The sequence below is a fragment of the Mastigoproctus giganteus genome, chromosome 12, assembly GCF_048544385.1.
Source record: "Mastigoproctus giganteus isolate SK-2022 chromosome 12, ASM4854438v1, whole genome shotgun sequence".
NCBI lineage: Eukaryota > Metazoa > Arthropoda > Arachnida > Uropygi > Thelyphonidae > Mastigoproctus > Mastigoproctus giganteus.
Window position 1 is genome coordinate 62,485,263 of NC_143586.1, and position 22,933 is coordinate 62,508,195.

Below are 22,933 nucleotides of genomic sequence, written 5' to 3' on the forward strand. Positions count from 1 at the left end.
AAGGAAAAGAAAGACATTGCAGCCTTTATTGATATAGAAATTTAAAATTTTCTTATTCCAACACTAATTAATTTCACATTGGAAAACTTAAATGTATGAAAGTTTTATAATGGAATGTCATTAATTAAGTTTAAAATATTTGTAGTCGGATTTGTTTCTGATCTAGTAGATCATAAATCCGATATTCTCGAGACATGGCACATACTAGATTTTCGAATGTGTTTTTGTTTTTTTGTTTGTTGCCTAAGCTGTTTGTGTATTTGTGTGTTTAAAAAAAAAATCAGCTTCATTTAGTGCAGATGGTTAAAATCATCGTGATTATTATTTGTAAAATAAATACATACAAGAGCCATTTTTTTTTAAAATAAAGAACTCGCTATTTATTTTTATAATATCTTACAGGTGGACTTGGTCACAGGTGTAACACTAAAGAGTGTGATATCATACATTGCTAGGCAGTAACGTATCTGCCAGAAAATAGAAAAATTTTCGGAGACAGAAGATTGAAAAGAAACTATTTCAAATAGATATAGCTATGGGGATGGTTATTTATTACCATAGACTTTGAAATCATTAAAATCAATATAATGTTTTACCCTCTTGATGTCCCTATATAGAGAAAGGACTTCTGCAGTTACGGACCCTATAAACTTACCCTAAAGCAGCACCGTGAAATGAATTATCTGTTTGACGTATATTCTTTATACATTTGATATTTGGCGACAGACAAGGAAAAGTCGCTCTACAACTACGCAATAGTACGGACGGTTGCAGTCGGAAATGCCCACATCTAGCACAACTTTTCTCTTTTTCAAGAAATGGTGCTAAAGTTATAGCAATCCTTCGTCGCTTGGCAATGTAGCCAAAGAGGGTACTAAAGAAGGTATTGGGGATAGGGTATATATACACACACACAAACATCACAAATCGGCCATTAGATCTCGAAAGTAAGTCTTTATCAGAGAGACTTATGGGGTTTCCTTGAGGACAACTGGGCCCGAAATTTTCGGAACGATGTACAATTAGCAGATGGGAAATAAATACACTAACTTCTTAACCTGTACAGTACGCATATTACAGGCATATAAAAAAAAGCAAATTGGATAATATTAGAGCAGTATTCTCCATTCGAAATATTGAATCGGTATGATGTTTCAATATCTAGTCTACTTACAGTTTCTACCAACCTTTTTTTTTTGACGTTTACTTGCTATGGATCGAATTTCTAAGGCGTCCTATGGTAATAATAATAATTCCCCAGTAAAGAAAGATTATAAAATGATTTATTTTATAATATTTCTAACTACTAAAAGAAATCGGGGAGGGAGAACTGAGGCATTCAAAATAATTAAAACACGACAGGAATATTAACAAACATAACAGGAAGAAATATTTACATTCTTCATAGCATTCTCCTTTTTTTTTTAAATACTTTGAAGCTAAATTTATGTCTCGACTGCTGATAATGAACGAAGTTACTTCTGTAAATATTTATTGCTTCAAAACGATGGAAAAGTAATAATCCAATGTGCTTAGCGCCAACATAAAAAGTCACTGAGTGAAATACTCTGGATGCCAGAGATCACCAAATATTTTTACACACTTTGAAGCCAAAATATCACATTTCTGGATATGTAAGCTAGCTTAATTAAATTTCTTTGCGGTTCTAAACCTCGTACATAAGAATATAGTCGCTGATTTCGTTTATCTCTATATAATAATCATCACATCGAACTTTTGATAGAGGAGACTGCTAAAATTGCTTTTGTACACTTTCTACACTTAAGGATGAAATTTATTTCATTTGGAAACAAACTACCCAAGTATTTGAGTAGACTAACACCAGGCACATAATTACGAGACAGGGGAGCAATCTGTCCAACCACGCCCTTCTTATTTCGCTCCTATTTTTTTTTACTCTCCAGAACTCCATATTCTAAGGAACTATCCTTAACTCCATATTTATATTTCGGAAGCACAGCCAACACCACTATCTCAACCCTATATTCGTCCAATTTTCCTTGAACACATTCTGCTCGAACACTTAATTATCCTTGATAATTTAGATGTAGCCCAATCATCTGTAACCTCCGTGTTGGGTAATAATGCTATTTTCCCTTAAATTTCTTTTTTTTTTTAAAAATGGGACATTTTTAAAAAAAATATTTCTAATTCCGAATCATCAGCACCGGGGGGGGGGGTTACGATGCTGGAATAACCATCATGGTCGTTTTGTTCTTTGATTATAATAAAAAACTGTTACGTGTACAAAAAACAAGTTTGGCATATTTCAGGTACATTTAAAAAAACTGAAAAATTTTGATGAAACCTTTTTGGGACTTTGTGATTTTTTTTTCCTACTAGAAATAAAAATCTACAATACGTTAAAAGAGAAAAATTATTAGCAAGAGTCAACTTAAACGGATGGCAAGTTAAAGAAAAATATCTGGATTGTGGCAAATAAAACAAATATTCAAAGTTAACCCAAGGTATGATTTCCCTCTAAAAGATCTTTCTTTTGGAGCCATCGGTGTATGAAGTCTTAGATGAAGAGACCCGTAGCTGACTTTTTGCTTAATTCTGGTAGATGCTCGTAGGGGCACGGCAGTGACTTGAGGTAAGGAAGCGTACGTCAACAAACGCAGTTTCACAGACATGATGTGAAGTCTTAGTAGAATTGCAAGTATCACTCAGGATCCAATGCTGAGACTCGGTAACTTTGGTATGAACAGTTTGCTCTGTGAAAAAATAAATAATTTCCCTTCATCAGCAATCGAATGCATTTAAATTTTTAATAAGCTGCTCTTGATTTAAAAAGACAAATATTTACAGAAAGGTCAAGGAAAAGGAATGACAATATTTATTCAAATTTTTTGACTCTTTTAGCGGCAGATTAAGAAATTTTGAATGCTAATTTGAATAAAGCAGTATCCATTATTCGTGTTATTCTATGACTAATTAAGATTTTTGCTTGCTCTTCCTTAATATGTTAAAGCAAAATAATCCAAGTAAAAATTAAGATTTAATGTTTTACTAAAAGTTGAAATTTATTTCAGTGTACGTATGATATTACTAAACAGAAAAAAAAAAACATAATTCGGGACGATGGATTCGATCTGGTAGGCACTTTGAATCACAGAACAAGTTAAGCAGCATACTGTAGAAACATCAGTAATCGCCACTGCCAAAGAAATTCGATTTCAGCAGCCTGTTCTTCGACTTGAACAGGCTGCTGTGCATTTCATGTGTAGTGGTATTAGCCATACAAAGCTTTTATTACATCAGCCTTTGCCAACCTAACCTTTCCTGGTACCTTTCTAACTGTTCAACTCGTAGCTGTTATAAGTGTCAATATTTTTCAATGTTCAGTAACTTTTCCATGGCATGTTTTTCCTCTATTAGGCTGGCCAGCTCTGCATTCGTCCACCTCGGCATCCTCCTCGTACTGTACTTTTTAAATGGTAGATACACTTAGTGATCAGAATTATGACTACCTACCTAATATGGCCATCGTTCACACAGATAAGAGTTACTATTAGTTTAGCATTAACTCCACTAGATGTCTGAAGACGTCCGGGATTCTGCAGCTAGGCTGCCTGCAAGACTTTCCACAGTGTCGGAATAAATGACAGTTGCGTGTCCATACAGCTCACTCCCAGTTCCAAAACATCTCACATGTATTCAATTGTATTGAGATCAGGCGAATTTGAAGGCCAATCAAGATGGGCGATATCTTCACTGTATTCCTCGAACCACTTCTGCATAGGGTGGGACCGATGACACGGCATATTATCGTCTTGGGAGAGCCCATTTCTGTTCGGGAAAAATGCAACATGGCATGGTTTTTACTGGTGAGGTCTCATGGCAGCTCCCCTAAGAGCTGCCATTGAGACCTCACCAGTAAAACGTTGGTACATACGCACCAGGGAGTCCTAGTTCTTTCTAGCAAAACATGACCCATATTAAGCAACCACCGCTACTTGCCTGGACAGTAGACACCATGCACGTTGAGTCCATTGTCTTGTGTTGCTTGCGCCACACGCGAAGACGTTTGTCGGCATGTTGCACCAGGTATTTGAAGTCACCCGACAAGCACACTCGTTTCCATCCCTCCAGTGGCAAACCAGCTTGTTGACACTACAGCATTCGCTGTCAACAATTATCAGCAGTGAGGAGAGGGTGCCTCTTGGGTCGTATGTCATACGTTTGCGGCGCATCGTCATTTGGGATATTGTTCTTGGGTTCCCCATATTGTTTTGCAATTGTCGCACAGTCACATGCCGGTGAGCTCATGCATACAACGCTCTGCACCCTTCCTTCACCACGAACATCCAACTTGTGTAATATCTTACAGTTCTATCAGTGGGAGGTGGTTTGACTCATTCGACACCATTCTTTGTACACCTTAACCATAGTGAGCCGTGAGCAATCGAAAAGACATGCCGTTTCCGATATGGAAGCACTGGACACAAAAGCTCCTACAATCATGCCCTTTTGAAACTCCATGAAATCTTTACTACGTCCCATAACTGCTACTTTATCACTTTGACTTGTACGACCAGATGCAAATTACCACTGCTCTAGCGTACAAAGCTGTTCGGCTTTTTATATTGAGAGCTATGCGGCATAGTTCATTTGGATGGGAGGTTATAATTCAGTATCACTGAGTGCATGCCTTCATGACTTTTGTGACTATTTACTTTAAAGATATTCCATAATTCTAATATACTCACCATTCCTCTGCTATCTGTCCAGTTGATAAAGGCCATGTAGCATCTTAACAGTTAACTCGAAAAAGGTGAAACAATCAACTCACAAAATAACGCAGTAATCATCAAAGCTGGCCTGCGATTTGCCGTTAAAAACAAGACAGGCCAGGACGTTTGATTGACACCGTCATTTTCTTTCAGGAAAATAAGCGACATCACACGCCATAACACACTAACAACCATCCAGAAACTGCACTGGGAATTTTCACGTTTTTGGAAGGCTAAAACATGATCCGGCAGGACATCGATTCCACACGGACGATGAAGTCAATGGAGCCATCAGCAACCAATAGACTTATGAGTAGGGAAAAGATCTGTTGTACAGAAGGGATAAAATGCATTAATTCTGGTGAAGATTTTTATTTAAACCAGCAACATATGCAACAAACGTGAAGTCTATACACTAGTTCTCATTTTTTCTGACTTTGGATAGCACTATAATGTGGAAGCTTCTAATTTAAACAAATGAACTTATCAACCAGAACACGTTTATATGTCTTAGGAAAACGAGTTCACCTAGTAGAAGCAATGAAATATAGAACAGATGAAGCAGAAACGGTTTACGTCTTAAGCATTAGAGATGGCAGATTTAAGACGTCATTACAGAAGACATGGTAAAACGATGTATGAAGAAAGTTAAGCTAGAATGGGTGAAGAGGACAGCAACTTTGCTACAAGCCAAGGAAGTTAGGGGGAAAAATTAACCAGGTCATTGCTGAAGTGACAGCTGATATGTTGCTTAGGGTTTGGAAGGAAATTCCGTTTAGTAGGATATCTGACGAATCCCTTCTGGCACCCGCATTAAAAACTTGTAAAATTATAAGCATTTCCATTAAAACTGAAAGTATGAAAGACTAAATTACAGTTGTACAGGGTCATTATAAAGTTCTTATACAGTTTTAAAATTTCATAGCTTCCGTTCTATACATGATAAAATCAATCTGTAAAAAGGGTAAGGGAAAGAATTTATTACAGTTTTACATACATTTATTCTTGGGATTGTTAATTCTCAATATGTCCATTACGTATACAAACGGAGATACGATTCTGAAGTTCTACAAATCCGTTTTGTAGTTGATTTTCAGTAATACCCTGAATCACATTAGTTATCATAGTCCGAAAAGCGTCTAAAGAGCGAGGTTTTGTTGAATAAACAATAGTCTTAACAAGTACCCATAGAAAAAAATCCAATGGGCTCAAATCTATGAACGTGGTGGCCAAGATATCGTTCCACCTCTTCCAATCCATCTGTTAGGAAATTTTTCATTCAGAAATTGCCTAATACTGAGAGCAAAGAGACAAGGTGAACCATCTTGCTGAAACACTGTATCACCTATAAGTCCTAAACGTGTTAGTTCAGGAATAAAGTAATTCTGCAGCATTTCCAAATAACTCTCACTATTAACAACCCATCCTTGGCCTTCCAGATCGTGGTTTATCATTAACCGAACCTGTTTCTTTAAACTTTTTCATCCAGTCAGTTATAGAATTCTTGTGTGGTGCATTTTTGTTGTAATAGGTTCTAAATCTTGATTACAGACTTTAACTCAGCCAACCACAGCACACAATTTACTTTCTCTTCTATTGAAGCCATTTAGATAAGCCTAATTCTGAAAAAAATAATAAATAAATAATAATAATAAAATAAACAAATCGCTCTTCGTAAATACTAAGCTTCACTAAATTACATTTCTAATGTTTTTATAGATTTATTTTATTATGTATAAAACGGAAGTTATGAAAATTTAAAACTGCACAAGGACTTCATAATAACCCTATATTTGTAAAGCCATTTTTTGAACTACCGAAGTCAATCTACGAATCAATCTACCTCTCTCTATAACAAATTATAATAAATATAAATTCTATTTCGATGATGCAGTTGTTTCCATATTCCTCAGCTTCGTTGGCACTCAGTTCCTTCGTTAACACTTACCTTTTTTTTCGTTCCATTCAAGTATTCTTTATACATATCCGATCTTAGATAACGGGCGTAACTATCACTTTTCATCAACTGGTAGAGATGCGCCTACACAAAAACAGTGTAAATGAATTACCCAAGGAAGGTTTAATATTAATATAAAAAACATTATAGAAAATAAAACCTGAAAATATTACCGATTACATAATATTCGTTCTAGCATGACAATTCTTAGTACGCAGTCTCAGTACTAAGATAAATATAAATATTTACACAAATATTTTATTTATATAAATTATAATAAATATATAAATTAGTGACATAAAAATATTTATCAGCTTTTATAAATAAATAATTATTTACCAACATAAAAGAGAGAATTTTTTATGTGAATTTGAATATAAAGAGTTTATCGTCTGTAAGTATGCAGCGCATGAATATCATTCAGTAACAAACAGTGATCTGTCAAATTTTATGCCGTCTACAAAGTGCAAACAGTAATCTGTCAAAAATATTAAATAAATTTTGTTAAATAAATATTAATTTAAGTTAAATAAATATTAGTAAATACGTATTTATTAAATAAATATTAAATAAATATCGGATAAATTTTGAATAAACATAAATATGATTATTAAGGCTAGGTTAAATAGAAATTAATCCTCCGCGTTTGATGTAGTGCGAATTTTCGACTCCTGTGAAATCTCACTCGAATAATCCAGAGGTTTAACCTACAAAGGAACCGAATTGGAAGCTTGTGGTTTCAATGTTATGGAAAAATGAAAGTAGAAGTAAATACTAACCGAATCCTAGCCTGGAAATGTCAAAGAGACCGAAATACAGACCATGGATTATATACAATAAAAATGTAAGATAAAAATGCTCCCTGTTGGGGAATATGCAAGTAGTAGCACCATACGGTATAGAAATTTTAATGAAAATTAAATTATTACAAGCGAGTTATTACGTGCGGACGGATGGATGATGAAATAACAGCTGTCGCATCTCTGTTAGTCCGATTATAATGAAATTTGGGGTGGTTTGACATATCCTTTTAAAAGGCCCAAACGTAAAATTTCATGAAAATCCGTTCACTGGGTGTTGAGTTGCTACATGCGGACGGACATGATGAAGACAATGGGCGCATTACACATGTATACTAAGGCGCCTAAAAATAAAACCGTATAATAAACATTATTAATAGTAAAACAAAATAATAAACAATGATTATATAATAATAGAACGAAATACAAAAGTATAATCGAACTGACAAGTGATGCATCATACGTACATTTTAGAGCAAGAAGTTTAATGGTAAACAGAAAAAAATTACTGAACAAAGCTTCTCCAAGAAAATATTTACATGGAAGTATTTTAGGTTCACGGGACATTTTTCTGCTATTTACATTGAAATACTTTCACTATTTATAAAGAGATATTTATGCTATGTACAAAGAACAAACAAAGTACTTTACATAGTTGAATTTTACAAAAGAGCATCAATAAAGAATCACTGTGGCTAAAGTCACAGAGCAACGATGAACGATAGTTCCAGTTAAAGCCAGTCGAGCGATCTTCAGGTCTACAAGAGTCTGTGACTTAAATTGAATTAAATCTGTGAATTAAACTGAATTTTGAAATATACATTCGTCTTAGAATTTTGAACATTAAAGTCAGGAGATCATCAACTGGCTGTTCAAGGTCATTCACCAGCTGCTTCACTTGTTGTGAAGAGTTATGGATGGGAGATGTTCATAAATATCAAAAAATAAATACAAACTGTACAAATTAAACAAAGAAGCTCCCATTTACTTCTAATTGAAGAGATAAAAATTCAAGTAATCACCCAACCATGTCTGCTATTTGAAATTGTCCTCACGAGGGAGAGATCTCTCTACACTCCCCAGAAACGCGACTTATACATCAGTCACTTCCGAAGGTAGCAATTTCGCGTGCAGTATTCGATTTAACCTGTGACGGACAGGACATTACTACGAATCATACGGCAATCGAAAATATCGATCTTGCAGCAGTCAATAAGTAGCGAGACAGATGGAGAACGGAGAAAAATTCAGCCGCTACGGAATCGCTGGCTGACGGTCAAAGATTGATAGGTAGTTTTACCTTTCTGCTTCATTCCTACTCAAACATATTTCATCTGCTACACTCACTCTCTCAGATAGTGATAGTAGAGAGAAATGAATGCAATGAACACTGTGATTCAGTAACTTTTCCATTATTTGATTACAATGTAAATGTATAGCTTACCTATACCTTTGATAAGGCAGTATACTTTATCATATACCAGTGGAATGTGGGCTATTTTCGTTTTAATTAAGTTGCACATTAAAATGATCGATGAATTACATTACCCGTTGGATTAGGATTTCCTGTGTAGCATTTCCAAAATACTCCAAGACATCACGATATAATTAAGACATTTCACATTAAGACACACAAATACGGTCTGCAGAATTGCTGCGCAAGCAGCTGCTGAATCCCATAAACGCACGTCTGCAAGGAACAAATTAAAGGAGCCCCCAATTACCACTAACCCGACAACAGCAACAAGAAACAAGTTACGTTCTAAATGTTGTGGTATCTTTGGTAATTTGCTCTAAAAGATAACAATGGCTTTGGAACTGCTCGATTCAAACCTTAGAAAGGTTATCGATTGTTAAATTCTGACTGTTCTCTTTCTACAGATGAAAGTTAATTACTAGCAGCAGAAAAGGTAATCTATAGGTGAGGAAGAGCCCAGTTTTTCTTCCTTTTTTTCGTAAAGATTTCTTAAGGATTTTAGCATGACAGTAGATTATTTGAGGGAACAAGAAGCGGTCCGAGGGGAGATAAATCAGGGAATGAAGGGAGTGCGTGCTTTGTCCCCATAATCCCTCGCTTTTATCAATTCGTTGGTTTCAGTCGCACATTTCTCCAACTTAAAGAAAAATTTAACGTTCGTCCTTTGTTGCATCACTTAGCACATTGACAACGCCTTGAACAACACAACAGTTCTAATGTGGCTGCGTACGAATGACTTACGATACGCAAATTACCTTATAAAGTGAAGGAGTCCTAGGTCAGCTGCCAGGGAACGGTGCATCATAATAGTACGTGCTTTAGTATGCTTACACCAGACTTATTCAAAGTTATTGATGGGATTCAACTGAACCATAATAACCAATAAATTGAATTTTGAAATATCAATTAGAAATACGTACACTGCTTTGCCAAAACATTAAATAATATAGCGAGTTGGTTAGCCTCGATAACAGCAAGGCTGGCCCTTGTGATTCTACACGCATGCGTAGGTGTTTGTGGTGATGCAAGTCCATACCACATATTTGGTGTGATCTCTTCAAACGGTTCACCTTTGTGCAGTGGCACATATTAGCTGCTCTCGTATATCTAATATTTTGGAAAGGCAACGAAATTAGCTTCCAGAAATAATTAAGATGATGACTGATAATTTTCTTGACAAAGAGTTCCCCCCTCGTATTTTTCCAAGCTATTAATTCTTCGATTTCTTTAAGCGCATGAAATATCTTAGATGCTATTCTTTCATTCTTAACTGTACTAGCAATAGTAAAATGAAAGTATAACTTACTGCAGCTTCCTCGAAGGTCCACCTATCGGGGTTTTCCATGTTTCTTTTAGTAATTTCATAACTCTTGGAGTCCACATTCACCGGAGTATTAGCATCAGAAGCCAAGTATTCGCTAGAAGAGAAATTAAAGCATCTATTAGGATGTCTTTTCTGAAGACTTACATTTGCTATAACTATTGCTCCGTGAGTATTGTCTTAATTTTCGTGTTCTGAGATTGATTTCCTGTTTGCTGGATGAAAAATCCGAGTTTCTGGGAAGAAAAAAAAAACTATGCTACCCTTGCCTGAGACCAACTAACTCAGCCACGTTGGGAAAAGAGCCCATAAAAATTCCTTCCATCATCGACGAGACTCGAACTCAGGTCTTTTCTACCGGACAATCGGAAGTCTTCTTTCAGTTATCCGGCAGCCTATCAGTGTATATGCCCTCCCATATGAATAATTGAGATAAAATCGTTTTAGGACTTCGATCCATTAAATATAAATGACGAACAGAAGCTGGGAACAAACACAGAATTCAAAATGATGACTGGTTGTCATTTTGAATTCTGTTTTTCCTCACTTTTCGCTAATTCGAATCCAATACCAGTTGCCTGGCAAAGGAACTATAGAAGAAAGAACTGTTCTCAGTGAAAAACAGAAAACTACACAATATCCTTCTTCGCCCCTTCCTTTTACTCAACAGTACATCCTTGAAAGCCCTTTATTAATCACATGTAACGGGTTAGTTTGTACAAATAATTGTACTTCGACGGCCACATTGTTTGAGAACATCCTCTACCAAATTTCGTTAAAGTACATGCAGCCAGAAAGATACTGCAATTACCTCATCGAGGGAAAAAGTTTATTTCTGACATTTACAGATGCATGAAGATCTGTTTATCTTTATCCATCTAACCTATGTAAGAAATGTGAAGGTTTTTGCATGCACACTTACTTCCAGATTTCTTGTACTTTGATTGGAACGTCTTTAGACAGTACTTGCTTTAATTCTTGAACAGCGTCCCAGAATCTGAAATAAAGGATACAAAAAAAGTTGATGATCTTTAATACTCATATATAAGTATGGAGTATCAGAAAATACAAATAACTATTAACTTGTGGGTATTTGGAGTTCAACTGTCAATGGGTTAGATTGCTTCAAGATAAGGTCCGAGGCAACTGAAGCCAAGAGGTGTCAGCATGCTGTGTCTGCATATCGATCAGTGGTTTATTTTCGCGATGAAAAACCATTGAACTCTTGTCGGAGACCGACTAATTCAGTTACGGTGTGAGAAAAGTTCTTAAAAGTTCACGTAGTTCGAGCCCAGGCTTTTTCCATAGGGCGTGGAAAGACAGAGATCATATCTACTGTTCTAGCAAAGAGAACAATTGTAAATGGATTCATGGATATGTTTGGTCTACGTTAGAAAAAAGGTAGAATTCAGGCGCCATTTTAGATGGACAGTGCCCATGAAAATATCAGACAAAAAGGCATAGTAGAGAGTGCTGTGGAATAAAGTGTAGGAATAAAGTGTGGAATAACGCATTCAGAACTCGCTGGCTGGATTTCACATCAAGCGAGCGATCTTATTAAACGTATTGAAGTATTAAATATTAAAAGTGTTAAAATTTTAAAAATATTGATGGTATTTTAAAAGCATTGAAAATATTTTAAAAACATTGAAGTATTTTAAAAGTATTGAAGTAAAAGTATTAAAAAGTTACAATTAATTTCAATGTAAATTGGATGGTTTTAAAAGTATTAAAGGAATTTGGGAATACCTAGGAAATTATTCAAAAATGCTAGAATGAGTTTATGTCTGAAATATTTATAAAATATTTATATACTAAAAATTATTCCTCGAGTACAGACATTACAAAATCAACTCACTTAAGATTCTCGGCACTAAACTCCTTCTCAAGGAACTTATAAAACTGCTCCCTGCCTGCAGGGTCATGGAGAAGCTCTTGTAAGGAAAAGGCCCAACGTCTAACTCTTCGTGCTGGCACATCCTTCCTGCAAATATGGGAGAAGAAAAAAAAAATATTTAAAAGCATTATATGGCTTCAAATTGCTCAAAATTATTCCCCTTTTCCAGCGGATCCCTTTCAATTTAAATTAACACGCTCTTTTTAGAATAAGCGCCGATATTTAAAGGAATATAACTTAAAAGTCATATCCTAAGTCTTTAGGAACCTGGGGAGTGCCCTGGTTGAGGTGTTTAAGGCTTTGAATGGATTGCGTAAGCTAAATGCTGATGGAATCCTTCCTCTTGTTCAGACTATACCGAGTAAGGATGGTTGCAGTATAGACGTGCAGAAATTTGCCTCCAGTATTTTGGAACAGACTCCCATCTGATGTTACAGAGGTTGGTAGTTTGAGTAGATTCAAGGAGGACCTTGACAAACTTTTAGAATGCATGGACAGATGATATGGGTAGTGTTAACTCTTTCTTTTTTTTTTTGGCTGGTGCTGTATAAGTTTGCTTTCTTCCATTATTTGCCATTATTAATACTGAAAACGTTGGTCCGATACGACTGAAAAATATTTATTAACTCCATTGATCTCGACTTGAACTGAAATCGGAACTCTATAGAGTATAGGTGTTTTAGTATTCGGGTTTTTATTGGGATTCTCCTACTGGACTTCATTATTTTCCCAAACAGGCAAATCAAACTTAGAATAAACGCAATTTACATACGTGGTACACTGATGCCTTATAGTCTCAGATGCCTTGGCAATAAATTAAACTACCGAACTGAAAAACACAGAATTCGATACTTACGTCTGTTTTTCGAGTTCCCAAAATTCTACACTATCCGATATCCACGGATTGGAAGGCTCTGGAACTGTAAGAAACGGATCGTATTCTTGATACTGTTCAAAATATCCGCTATACCTAGAAACAAAAAAACATAATTAAAACACAAATTCTATTATAAATATAGATTTCACGCTAACTTAAAAAGCAAAACGATATTTTTTGAGATACTTTGAGAAAATCTTTTAGATATTTTGAACAGACCACAAGTGACATCAACGTAAACTTTAAATGAATATCCATGAACCTTAGATAACGTATTTAATTTGTTCTCAATGTTCAAAAATACTCTTCTTCTACAAAAAAGTCTCTACGATAGGGTGACCAGATGTCCTGGTAATGTTCCTTTTTAATGTTTTGTCTCGGTACCTTGAAAGTTTCTTTTTGGCAAGCATAAATGTATGTTTTTGTTTTGAACGGGTTATGAACCTGTTCAAAACAAACGAAAGCTGCTGTATTGTGGTTGGTAGAGAACTGCGAAGCCGAATTTCCTTTTCCAGCATATCCCAGACATTCTCAATGGAATTGACATCTGAGAATCTTGAGAATGTTACCTAAACCATTCAGATACAATTTTTTCACGGTGAATGGTTGCGTTGTCGTCCTGAAAGAATCCATCTCAATCCAGGTGAATATGAAGCATTGCAAGGCGAAGTTGGTCCGATACGACTGAAAAATATTCATTGGAGGTCGGTAGCACGACTACTAATCCCAGATTCATTGACTCCAGCTGCATAGTTCAGTTGGAAAGGGGTCTTTCCTTGTCTAATTTGAATTATTCAATCATTTATTTCACCCTGGACCTTCTATTCTGATGCAAAACTGGCCTTAAGTTGGTTGCCATTTCCCATCCAGGAACAAAAACTGCTTTAACATATAGAATGCGTAAAATAAAGATGTAAATAATCATCATAATCACATAAATGAAATTAAGAATTTATTTAATTAATAATTAAGCGAAGAAATTATCCGTATATTATAATATTAATTAAATTATAAAATAAAATAATTATATATGAAGTATCCTTTTTGTGGCCAGTAAAACATAAACTTCTGATAGCAAAAAACTTTGCCTTCATAACGAGTTGCTCTGGTACTACACTACTTTACAATGTCTGTTTCACAATTGCAACCAATTGAGTTAGATAATAAAAATCGTAGTTCAGTTATCCTGAATCTTTTAACTGTTTTGCCCTTCGCAATAATCTAGTTTCAGATATAAATAAAACCTCTCTATCCTGGGATTCTCAGCAGCTGCCCAGTTAATCCGCATCTTTCTTGATTAAACGACCAATCTCCAGTCGGTTGCTTTGAGTACTGCACTATGGAAAGGTGCCATCTGCTCCACTCCAATCGCATAATTTTTCTGCAGCCACAGAGCATCATTCTACAGCATTCTTCACAAATACGAAGCTGTTTTTTTTCTCTCTTCTTTTTTGGGTTATGTAGCTCATTTCTTCTCTTTATTACCCAAAGCAAAGAAAGATCTTCCTTATTGTACCATCGCAGTTGTAATCGTGTGGAAACCAAATATGTTTACAGATATTTTATTTCCAAAGTGCCAGCTACATTCTCAGGAGAATTGTTGGAGCATTTTAAGCTCGTCTTAGGTGAAATGAATATAGGCACTTGGGGAAATCTTTCCCTATAATAAATTATTCATCCTTCCATTTAACAACATTAATTCGAAGTACTGCTTCCTTTTAACCATTACCTCCACCTTCATGTATAATTCATAGTACTCCTGCGAAAACGGAGCTATTATTTCACTAGTAAGAAGTTTTAATCTTGCTGCAGATGGAGTCAGAGAGGCAGTCTCGAATATTTTGTCCCCAACTACGCCATTATGTCAACGATATGGTTGTCCACTATTTTAAAAGAAACGCTGTAAGCGAGAGAACATTATTTACTATTATGACACCAACTTAAGCAAAGAAACGGGATAATAAACGAAACTTGAAACGTATTTCCTTCAGTAGTGTTAAGTCCATGATGGTAATCTTTTATTTGGTATTTTTCACTTTGATAAAATTCATTTCTAATTTTCACGACTAATTTTTATATATAACAACAATGTCTTCTCGAATATAATCTCAAATAATTAAAATATATTAAGTATTAAAGAATATACGAGGGGGGGTTATCATTTAATTCGCGAACTGGTGCGAGATCTTATCTTAATTGTCATCATCTGAACCTTCTGCGGATTTTTTGGCCAACAAACAAACTTTGTTTGTTTGTTGGCCAATAGTTATTACATGTAGACGGGCAGACGGACACACATGGTGACAGACAATTTTCTGATTGTGCCTTGGCAAATTAAAGATATTGGAGAAAACAATGAAATCAGAACAGTTTAGGGAAGATTAGGAGAAAACAGAGTTTACTCACGATTCTGCCACTTTGGATATTTTCACATTCCTTCTGTCTATCCTACTCTTCAGCGTGTCAATCTGAAAAAATCGTTACAGAAGTCGATATCAAAATATTTAAGCATTGCTTATTACAATGAATTAATAAAGATGAATGAAAAACGCATTTAAATAAGAAAAAAAAAGCTGTGACGTCACAATTTCGTTTCATATTCAAAAACCAGGGTCGAAATGCAAAAGAAAGAGATTTCGCAGGAAAATAAAATTATTTTTGCTTGATGAGGAGAACCGCAAGAGAGAGGAGAACCTTAGAGAGAGAGAGAGTGCCCCGAAGGAGGCTAAGATCTCCGAGATTTCTCTCTCTATCTATCCCCAGATGGCCTGCCACGGGCTATGCTGAATTTTACTTTTCTTAACCATGGATATAATGGAAAATGTTGCATTGTGTGATTATTAGAGAACTGACCTCTTTTTTCAAGGATTCCACCGGGTTATTGAGATCCGCTTCGGAAACGCTCGGGCTTATTCGACCTCCTGATACTGAGCACTGCAGATGCTAGAAGTAGTAATAAATGGATGGTATAAGCTACAAAGTATCTAGAGCCAAAAAAAGAGGAAAGAAATTGTTATAATAGTTGTTACACATGTTTACAAAAGCGTAGGACTAGCAGAAGACATTGCAAATTAACCTGATTTAATCGACACAACTTTTTTTGTGTGTGTTTATTTTTGTAGTGCACGAGGTGTGCCATTTTTAATGAATATACGACATTAGGTTTAATGATCTTTGAAGAAACGCACCGGAAGAAGGAAACCTCTAGAAGAAAAATAGACGAGCAACCAGAGGGCTATCAGTTATGTGAATTGAGGTGAAAGGGGAACAACCAGACAGCCTCACGAGACCATCCGCAAGCACTTTGGGCCGTTCTGTCTCGGATAGTAGTCTTTATGTGAGTGATGGCAAGCTATTTTTCTCACGTTCTGGCACGCAAAGAAAACGGTTTCGATCCGAAGTACGTCATAAATCCTTATTTAACGCAAACAGCACGTTCCATTCTGTTGAGACCGTCACGAGGGGCTTGGAAATGGGAGGAAAAAAGACGCAGCGGGAAAACAAATTTTATAGCTCGAAGATTCGGAAGGTTTTCCGCAGTTAGTCCGCCTGGATGCGTGGGCACGTTTATCACGGACTTATTTAGTGGACTTCTTGTAGGCAAAGAAGAAATAATGTCCGTTTCAGCTGTTTAGGTAAACAGATTCATCATACAATTTGGATTCTGCTTATTGTCACATTGTACCACTCTTACTGATGTGCATAATACACGCAGCCCCCACAATATTAGAGTACTGTCTTCTTCACTGCAGCGACAATTAGGCCTCACTATATTCAAGAAAACAAATGACTGTTCATCTCTAGAATCATCATGGAGAATTTCAGTAGTCTTCCCCATACGCAAATATAGACTAAAACTGCAATTAGATCTACGGAAAACACGAAAAAATATGAAAAAATAAAATACAAATCGCTGTATAACTCATAACCTCAATGTTGTCTTCAGGGGTCAACCATTGAAATAATTGGAAAGACAGCAATATATAGGCCTCTGTTTCTGACATTAAATATATGCTCGATACACCGTGGTAGTGGTGTGGAAATTTGAAATTGTTGGTTAAAGGGATTAGTCCTAAAGTCCCGATAATGGTGAACGCTGACCCAACAGAGGCGGAAAGCAAAAAGAAAAAGTTACTAAGAGATAAATGGAGAAATATAAAGAATAGTATAAGTAACTTACAGAAACCGACGAAGTATGTGGCCAAAAGAAACCCTGAAGACGTATGATGGTTAATATAGGTTGTATACTGTAGCGACCTCGTGTGTCGAAAGTTGGAGTCACTAAATTACAAAAGTGTGTGTTGAAGAAATCGAATTAAGTATGAGAGGACGAACAGTCCAGGATAGGTAAGAAAATTAATTTCCTGGAAAAGTAGCGGATAATAGGTGCTAAACTTTGTGGAGGCAAAAAAAAAAATAAAATAAAATAAAATGATAAAGCAGAAAAATAGCATCTCGTTATTGCGTTCGGTTAACTAATGGCTCAAGACAATTAAAAATATAAGGTAGTTGGAAAGCAAAAAGGAACATGAAATACGATGGAAGTAGATGGGCTCTGGCAGTTTGGGATTGCAAATCCTGTTCCTTTAGTTAGGACTTTGAAAATAGTTCTGGGAGTGTACATAACATATTTAAAACTTGGTGGGTACACGTTTTGTAAGTCACCAAAGAGTCTGGTTGTACAAAATGCACATGTACAAGCCTGTTAGCTGTTGAGGGAAGTTAGTGTTTAATTTTAATGATATTACAGATATTAAATTGGTAGTTCTTATTTTTGGGGATATGGAGGGCTTTATTAAAGTGAAAGTATTGTCTGTAAATTGCGTGTGTTCTGTGGTAAATTTTCTGTTTGCTGGACGAAAAACACGAGTTTCCGGGAGGGAAAACCATACTACCCTCGCCTGAGACCGACTAACTCAGCCGAGTTGTGAAAATGGCCCATCCAAATTCCTCACGTTATCGACGGGACTCGAACTCAATATTTTGAATTGGGTTTAGCAAATCATAGTTAATAGATCATTTTCAAGTCACTAAAAAAAAAAAAACCTAACAATTATTTTTTATAATTAAAACAAAAAAAAAAAAAAAAGGGGAGGGATCCCACAGACGCCACGCGAGTGGCATTTGTGTGCAATTCCTTTTTAGAATTTAGGGTGCGAGTTAAAACTGAGGGTGTTAAAATTGAGAGGGAGAGTCAGGGAAGATTCAATAAATTTCAACATTATGGGATTAGTGGTCCGGTATTCGATTGGCTTCAACTTTTCTTCCACTATCGAGGAAGAAATATTTGAAGAAGTATTCGGTTGAGAGAGAGAAATCGAATCCTTTCCTATCCAGGGAAGGTGTCCTCGAGAATTTTATTAATGTTCTAAAGAAAATCTTATTTTCTTTTCATTTAACCGAATAAAACAGCAACTATATATAATAGAAAAATTCTGTAATCTTACTTTGGAACTCTTAATTGGTTTATTCATTCTGCAGGCCTTTTTAATGTCAATTTCTGTCGTATTTACACATCCAGGCTGAAAGTAGAAAACCAAAAGACAAAAAAAATTAAGTCGTCTGCCCAGCTACAAATGACATTTTACATATTGTTGCACCCGCGCGCGCGCGCTGTTTAAACAATGACTGCGCTTTATGGCATTTCGTTCTGCAAATAACAAAGGTGACGCGCGCGCATTGTGAAATTGTCAAATGGAGATAAACCAAATTATCCTGCTTTTAAGCAGACGAAGAAATTTCTGCTTCAACCATCTGTATACAATGGATGTATCGCATTTCGAATATCGGGTCAATAGTTTATTCTTTAAGAGATAGTTTAATTGTGCTTGTTGTTTTGTCTTCCGCAAGTAATTACTCATTTGTCAGGGATGAAAATTCTGAATTGTAAAATTAAAATGAAATGCTGAAGTGGACACTTTAGTGTTATCAGGATAATCAATTGTAGGTGTCAGAATAAATGAGTGGGCGCGATTAGCGTGTCTCTTTCCTTCCGGCTTGAATACACTGCACTGTAAAGCACTGTTCTTGCTGTTGGTCAATATAAAATTCGAAATATTCTCATTGGTAGAAATTCATGCATCAGAGGGCGTTGATGCTGATACGTCTGCTGCTATATCCAAAATGGCGAAGGTACATTGCATTAAAGGGATGAAAAATTCAGATTATTATTTTCTGTGTAGGCTGAAAGATTATTATATGTGCAGGCTGAAAAAGCCAGAATAACTCACGAAGAATCGTATGCCCTTCGCCTGAAATCGGCTGACACTGCCTCGATTGAAGAGTTTTTTTAGAAATTCCTACGGCCATCGATCAACAGGTCATAGATCGAATCCAGGCCTCTCCAAACGAGTGGCAGACCTCCAGTGGGTTATTCCGCCATTTTAGGGGATCAATTTCAATGATCACCCATTTAATAACCGAAAAATTGCTTAATACAAGAAAATCTCGATTCAGTGGCCTCCGATTTAGCGTCAGAATTTAACAATTTTCCTTTATTGAGTAATATAAGCTTAACTATTTTTTCGAAAGGATTGCGATTAATGAACCCTCATTGTTGATACTTACCACGGGCCTATGTACATCCCAGAAAGCTCTTTCTTGACTGTCTAGCACTTTCCTTTCTAGTTTATCCCTCTTTTTGTCAACCCTGAAAAGAAATTTGGAGTTAGGACAATGTGGTTAACTGCATTAAAATTCACAATAGTTTTAAATTGGTGTAGCGAGAAACGTGCGCCTTTTAATGGCTGTTAATAGAATTTTCACTATTCTTACTTGGCTTGGGCTTCTGCTTGCATGAAAATAAACTCCCACTTCCTAGAAAACATCTTCTGTAATCTGGCTAGGTTCTCCGCTTCATAGTCGGCCAGTTCCAAGCGAGTCTTATTTTGCATCGTCCTTTTGCAAAGGTACACCGCTGATGAAAGAAAGAGAAACTAATTACAGAACTGAAGGATTACACTCGGACAGTCTGATTAAAAGCTGGATCAATGAGAGGAAATGTCAAAGAATGCTAACGTGTTGAAAAGTAAATGGTAAGGACCAACAGGCACTCTTTAATTTGTATCGAAAGATATCTCGCTACTCGAAATAAAAATAATTTTTGAATTAGGCAAAAAAAAAAAAAAGGGGAAACTTTGTCAGATAAAACACGTGACACTTACCGTAATCTGTGTTCTCCGGTTCCCAGCAATTGGAAGGCCAAAAGTATGGAGTCTGAAAGGATAATTGAGTACTTTATTAAAGTGATCGAAAATAAAACAGAACTTTAAATTCTGGATTGAAATGATAAGAAACGCATATTTTTTATCAACATCATCGAGACAGTTGCCAGTTTAACCATGGTAACGTAGTGTAATATCAGTTGGCCTAGACAGTTGTCACTCTCGTGTAACCATGGTAACGTACTGTAATATGCAATTGGCCTGAACAATTGCCACTTTAAAGTAACCATGGTAACGTACTGTAATATGCAATTGGCCTCAACAATTGTCACTTTCAAGTAACCATGATAACGTGATGTAATATGCAATTGGCCTAGACAGTTGTCACTTTCAAGTAACCATGGTAACGTATTGTAATATGCAATTGGCCTCAACAATTGTCACTTTCAAGTAACCATGGTAACGTGGTGTAATATCAATTGGCCTAGACAGTTGTCACTTTCAAGTAACCATGGTAACGTAGTGTAACATGAAATTGGCCTAGACGGTCAATGTCATGTAACCATGGTAACATAATGTAGTATGCAATTGAGTTAGTCTTCAATTTCATGCAACCGTGGTAATGTAGCGTGTTGTGCAATTCGGCTAGACATTCAGACAAGTGTTGTGCAATTTGGAAAGATAAGTACTTCAAGTCAGAGTTGAATCCGGAACATGATGGCGCTAATTTTCATCGCTTAATTAGAGTCATCTGTTGTTAATTTACAACAACAGATTACGCTGAAATTAGGCTTTTTAGAAAGGTGTTTCTTTTAAGTCGCCTTTTGAAGGAAGGGAAAAGAAAGTTACTCTTTTAACCCTTCCAGGCTCAACGAATACTTTATTGTGTTGTGTGGCGCGTTTCCACTACGTGATCAGTATCTAACGACACTTAATCCTCTGGAGAGAGTGGGAAATCTCTTTGTCTCTTCCCTCTTTCCACTCCGAGTATACCTTCTGCACATACTACAAGATCTCTGCTGGCATTTTGTGAAAACCTGAAGCATGAACCCTTCAGTGTGCCGCTACCAGACACCCCATGTAAATACTCCGGTCATGTAATGGACGGTACGTGAGTGTGCAAGTAAAGTTCCCCCGAGACAGCATCTTTGAAACCTGTTCATAGTCTTGCCACGTGTTGGTGTAGATAAAAAGACCATTTTACAGTTCTCCACGTAATCGAGTAAGGAGAACTCTAATAGAAATGTCACCATGGATTGGATCACAAATGAATAACACCAGTCGTTAGACTGGAGTGTTACTGAACTCCCTCTTGTTCTTTCTTTCTTTCCTTCCCCTCCTGGCCCCGATGTGGATCGTCACATGAATGGTACGTATTCTGTCAAGCCAAACTCTAAGAATCTTTTCTGGATTTTGTATATTTTTTGCTGTCTGGTTGGTTTTTACCAGAACTCCATCTTGGGTTTATCGTGATTAAGCGGTCACGTGATATACTGTCGAGTTTAGGGTTTGGTATTCTAATTTTGAACTTTTATGATGGGCCCACTCGTTAAAAGCGTTTTTCTTTTTTTGATTATTATAATTATATACCAACCTGAACATAATCCCACGAATCTTTAAGGGTTTATCAGTACTCGTGCTAGACTCAGTAACGGCAAACTCTACCTACCGTACTCAACAGAATAATAATAATAAGTTAAGGCCAATCGAAACATCCAGTTTATAAATATGTACAGCACATACACAAGTTAATACACTGCCCTACGATTAATATACAGACACTTGCATATGAGAAAATAACCTTCATTTCCTTCATTTACAGGAAAACTAATAACGGTTGCTGAAACCTTTAGCCTGGATAGCCTCAAGTCTCCGTAGAACACTCTCCATCAGTTTTTTTTGTAAATGTCCTCCAATATTTTCTGGCATTCAGCCTTCCAAGAGGCCACCAGTTCAGCTGTGTCTTTTGGGTGGTCTCTCCTTATACGCACCCAGTGATGCAGTTCATCCCAAAGATTCTCTATTGAAGTCAGAGCACTCTGCTGGCCAGTCCAACTTTTCGACGCTTATGTCTTAAACCAGTCCGTCACAACGCGAGCATCATGTATCAAAAGAGCAACATCCCATGCTGCCCTTCTGATAAAAGTATGGGCTTTCCTCGACGTATTGCTACAATGAAGGGGATGCATTATTCTCCAGGACGTTCAAACAGACTTCAACATCATGGTTTTGTCGAAAACAACCAATGGTCCCAAGCCAAACCATGAAAAACAACCCCAGACGCATGCTGCCTCCACTAATGAGGGGTCATGCATTGTCCGATGATGGGTATTAACAAGTCCCGAACCAGCCTGCACCCAACTCTGATGTCTGAGTATGAGAGCAAAGGTCACCCCAGTCTTCCACTACACAAGGACTCCGGACTCAGGTTAAAAACTTGGCACCAGCAGCATGGTCTGATGATAGGTATCGGCACGATCCTGAAGCAGCCTGCACACTAACCCTGATGTTAAGAGTATGGGAGCAAAGATCACACCAGGCTTCTAAGGATCTAGGATAAAAACTTGGCACTATCTTATTGGCTAATGGAGTTAATCCCTCTCCTATAAATTAACTGCTGGCAGTGCCTCCTGCCTGTATGAACATCCAGTTTCTGGGAGCATCGACAAAAAGAATCTGTCAGC

General features: G+C 36.6%; 1 protein-coding gene across 2 annotated transcripts in view; it reads right to left on the reverse strand.

Moving 5' to 3' along the window:
* Nucleotides 1–2,150: 2,150 nt before the first annotated feature.
* LOC150077105 (regulator of G protein signaling 7-like) overlaps nucleotides 2,151–22,933 on the reverse strand; it is a 154,381-nt gene continuing 133,598 nt past the window's right edge. For both annotated transcript variants that reach the window (XM_090386692.1, XM_090386691.1), the window contains 12 exons: nucleotides 20,250–20,301; nucleotides 19,861–20,002; nucleotides 19,654–19,735; nucleotides 18,534–18,608; nucleotides 15,940–16,029; nucleotides 15,493–15,554; nucleotides 13,066–13,179; nucleotides 12,171–12,296; nucleotides 11,235–11,309; nucleotides 10,298–10,409; nucleotides 6,706–6,798; nucleotides 2,151–2,738 (listed from right to left, as the gene is read on the reverse strand). In XM_090386692.1, the coding sequence (XP_090242818.1) occupies nucleotides 2,691–2,738; nucleotides 6,706–6,798; nucleotides 10,298–10,409; nucleotides 11,235–11,309; nucleotides 12,171–12,296; nucleotides 13,066–13,179; nucleotides 15,493–15,554; nucleotides 15,940–16,029; nucleotides 18,534–18,608; nucleotides 19,654–19,735; nucleotides 19,861–20,002; nucleotides 20,250–20,301 (1,071 nt within the window). In that variant the 3' untranslated portion in view covers nucleotides 2,151–2,690. The remainder of the gene's footprint in view (nucleotides 2,739–6,705; nucleotides 6,799–10,297; nucleotides 10,410–11,234; nucleotides 11,310–12,170; nucleotides 12,297–13,065; nucleotides 13,180–15,492; nucleotides 15,555–15,939; nucleotides 16,030–18,533; nucleotides 18,609–19,653; nucleotides 19,736–19,860; nucleotides 20,003–20,249; nucleotides 20,302–22,933) is intronic.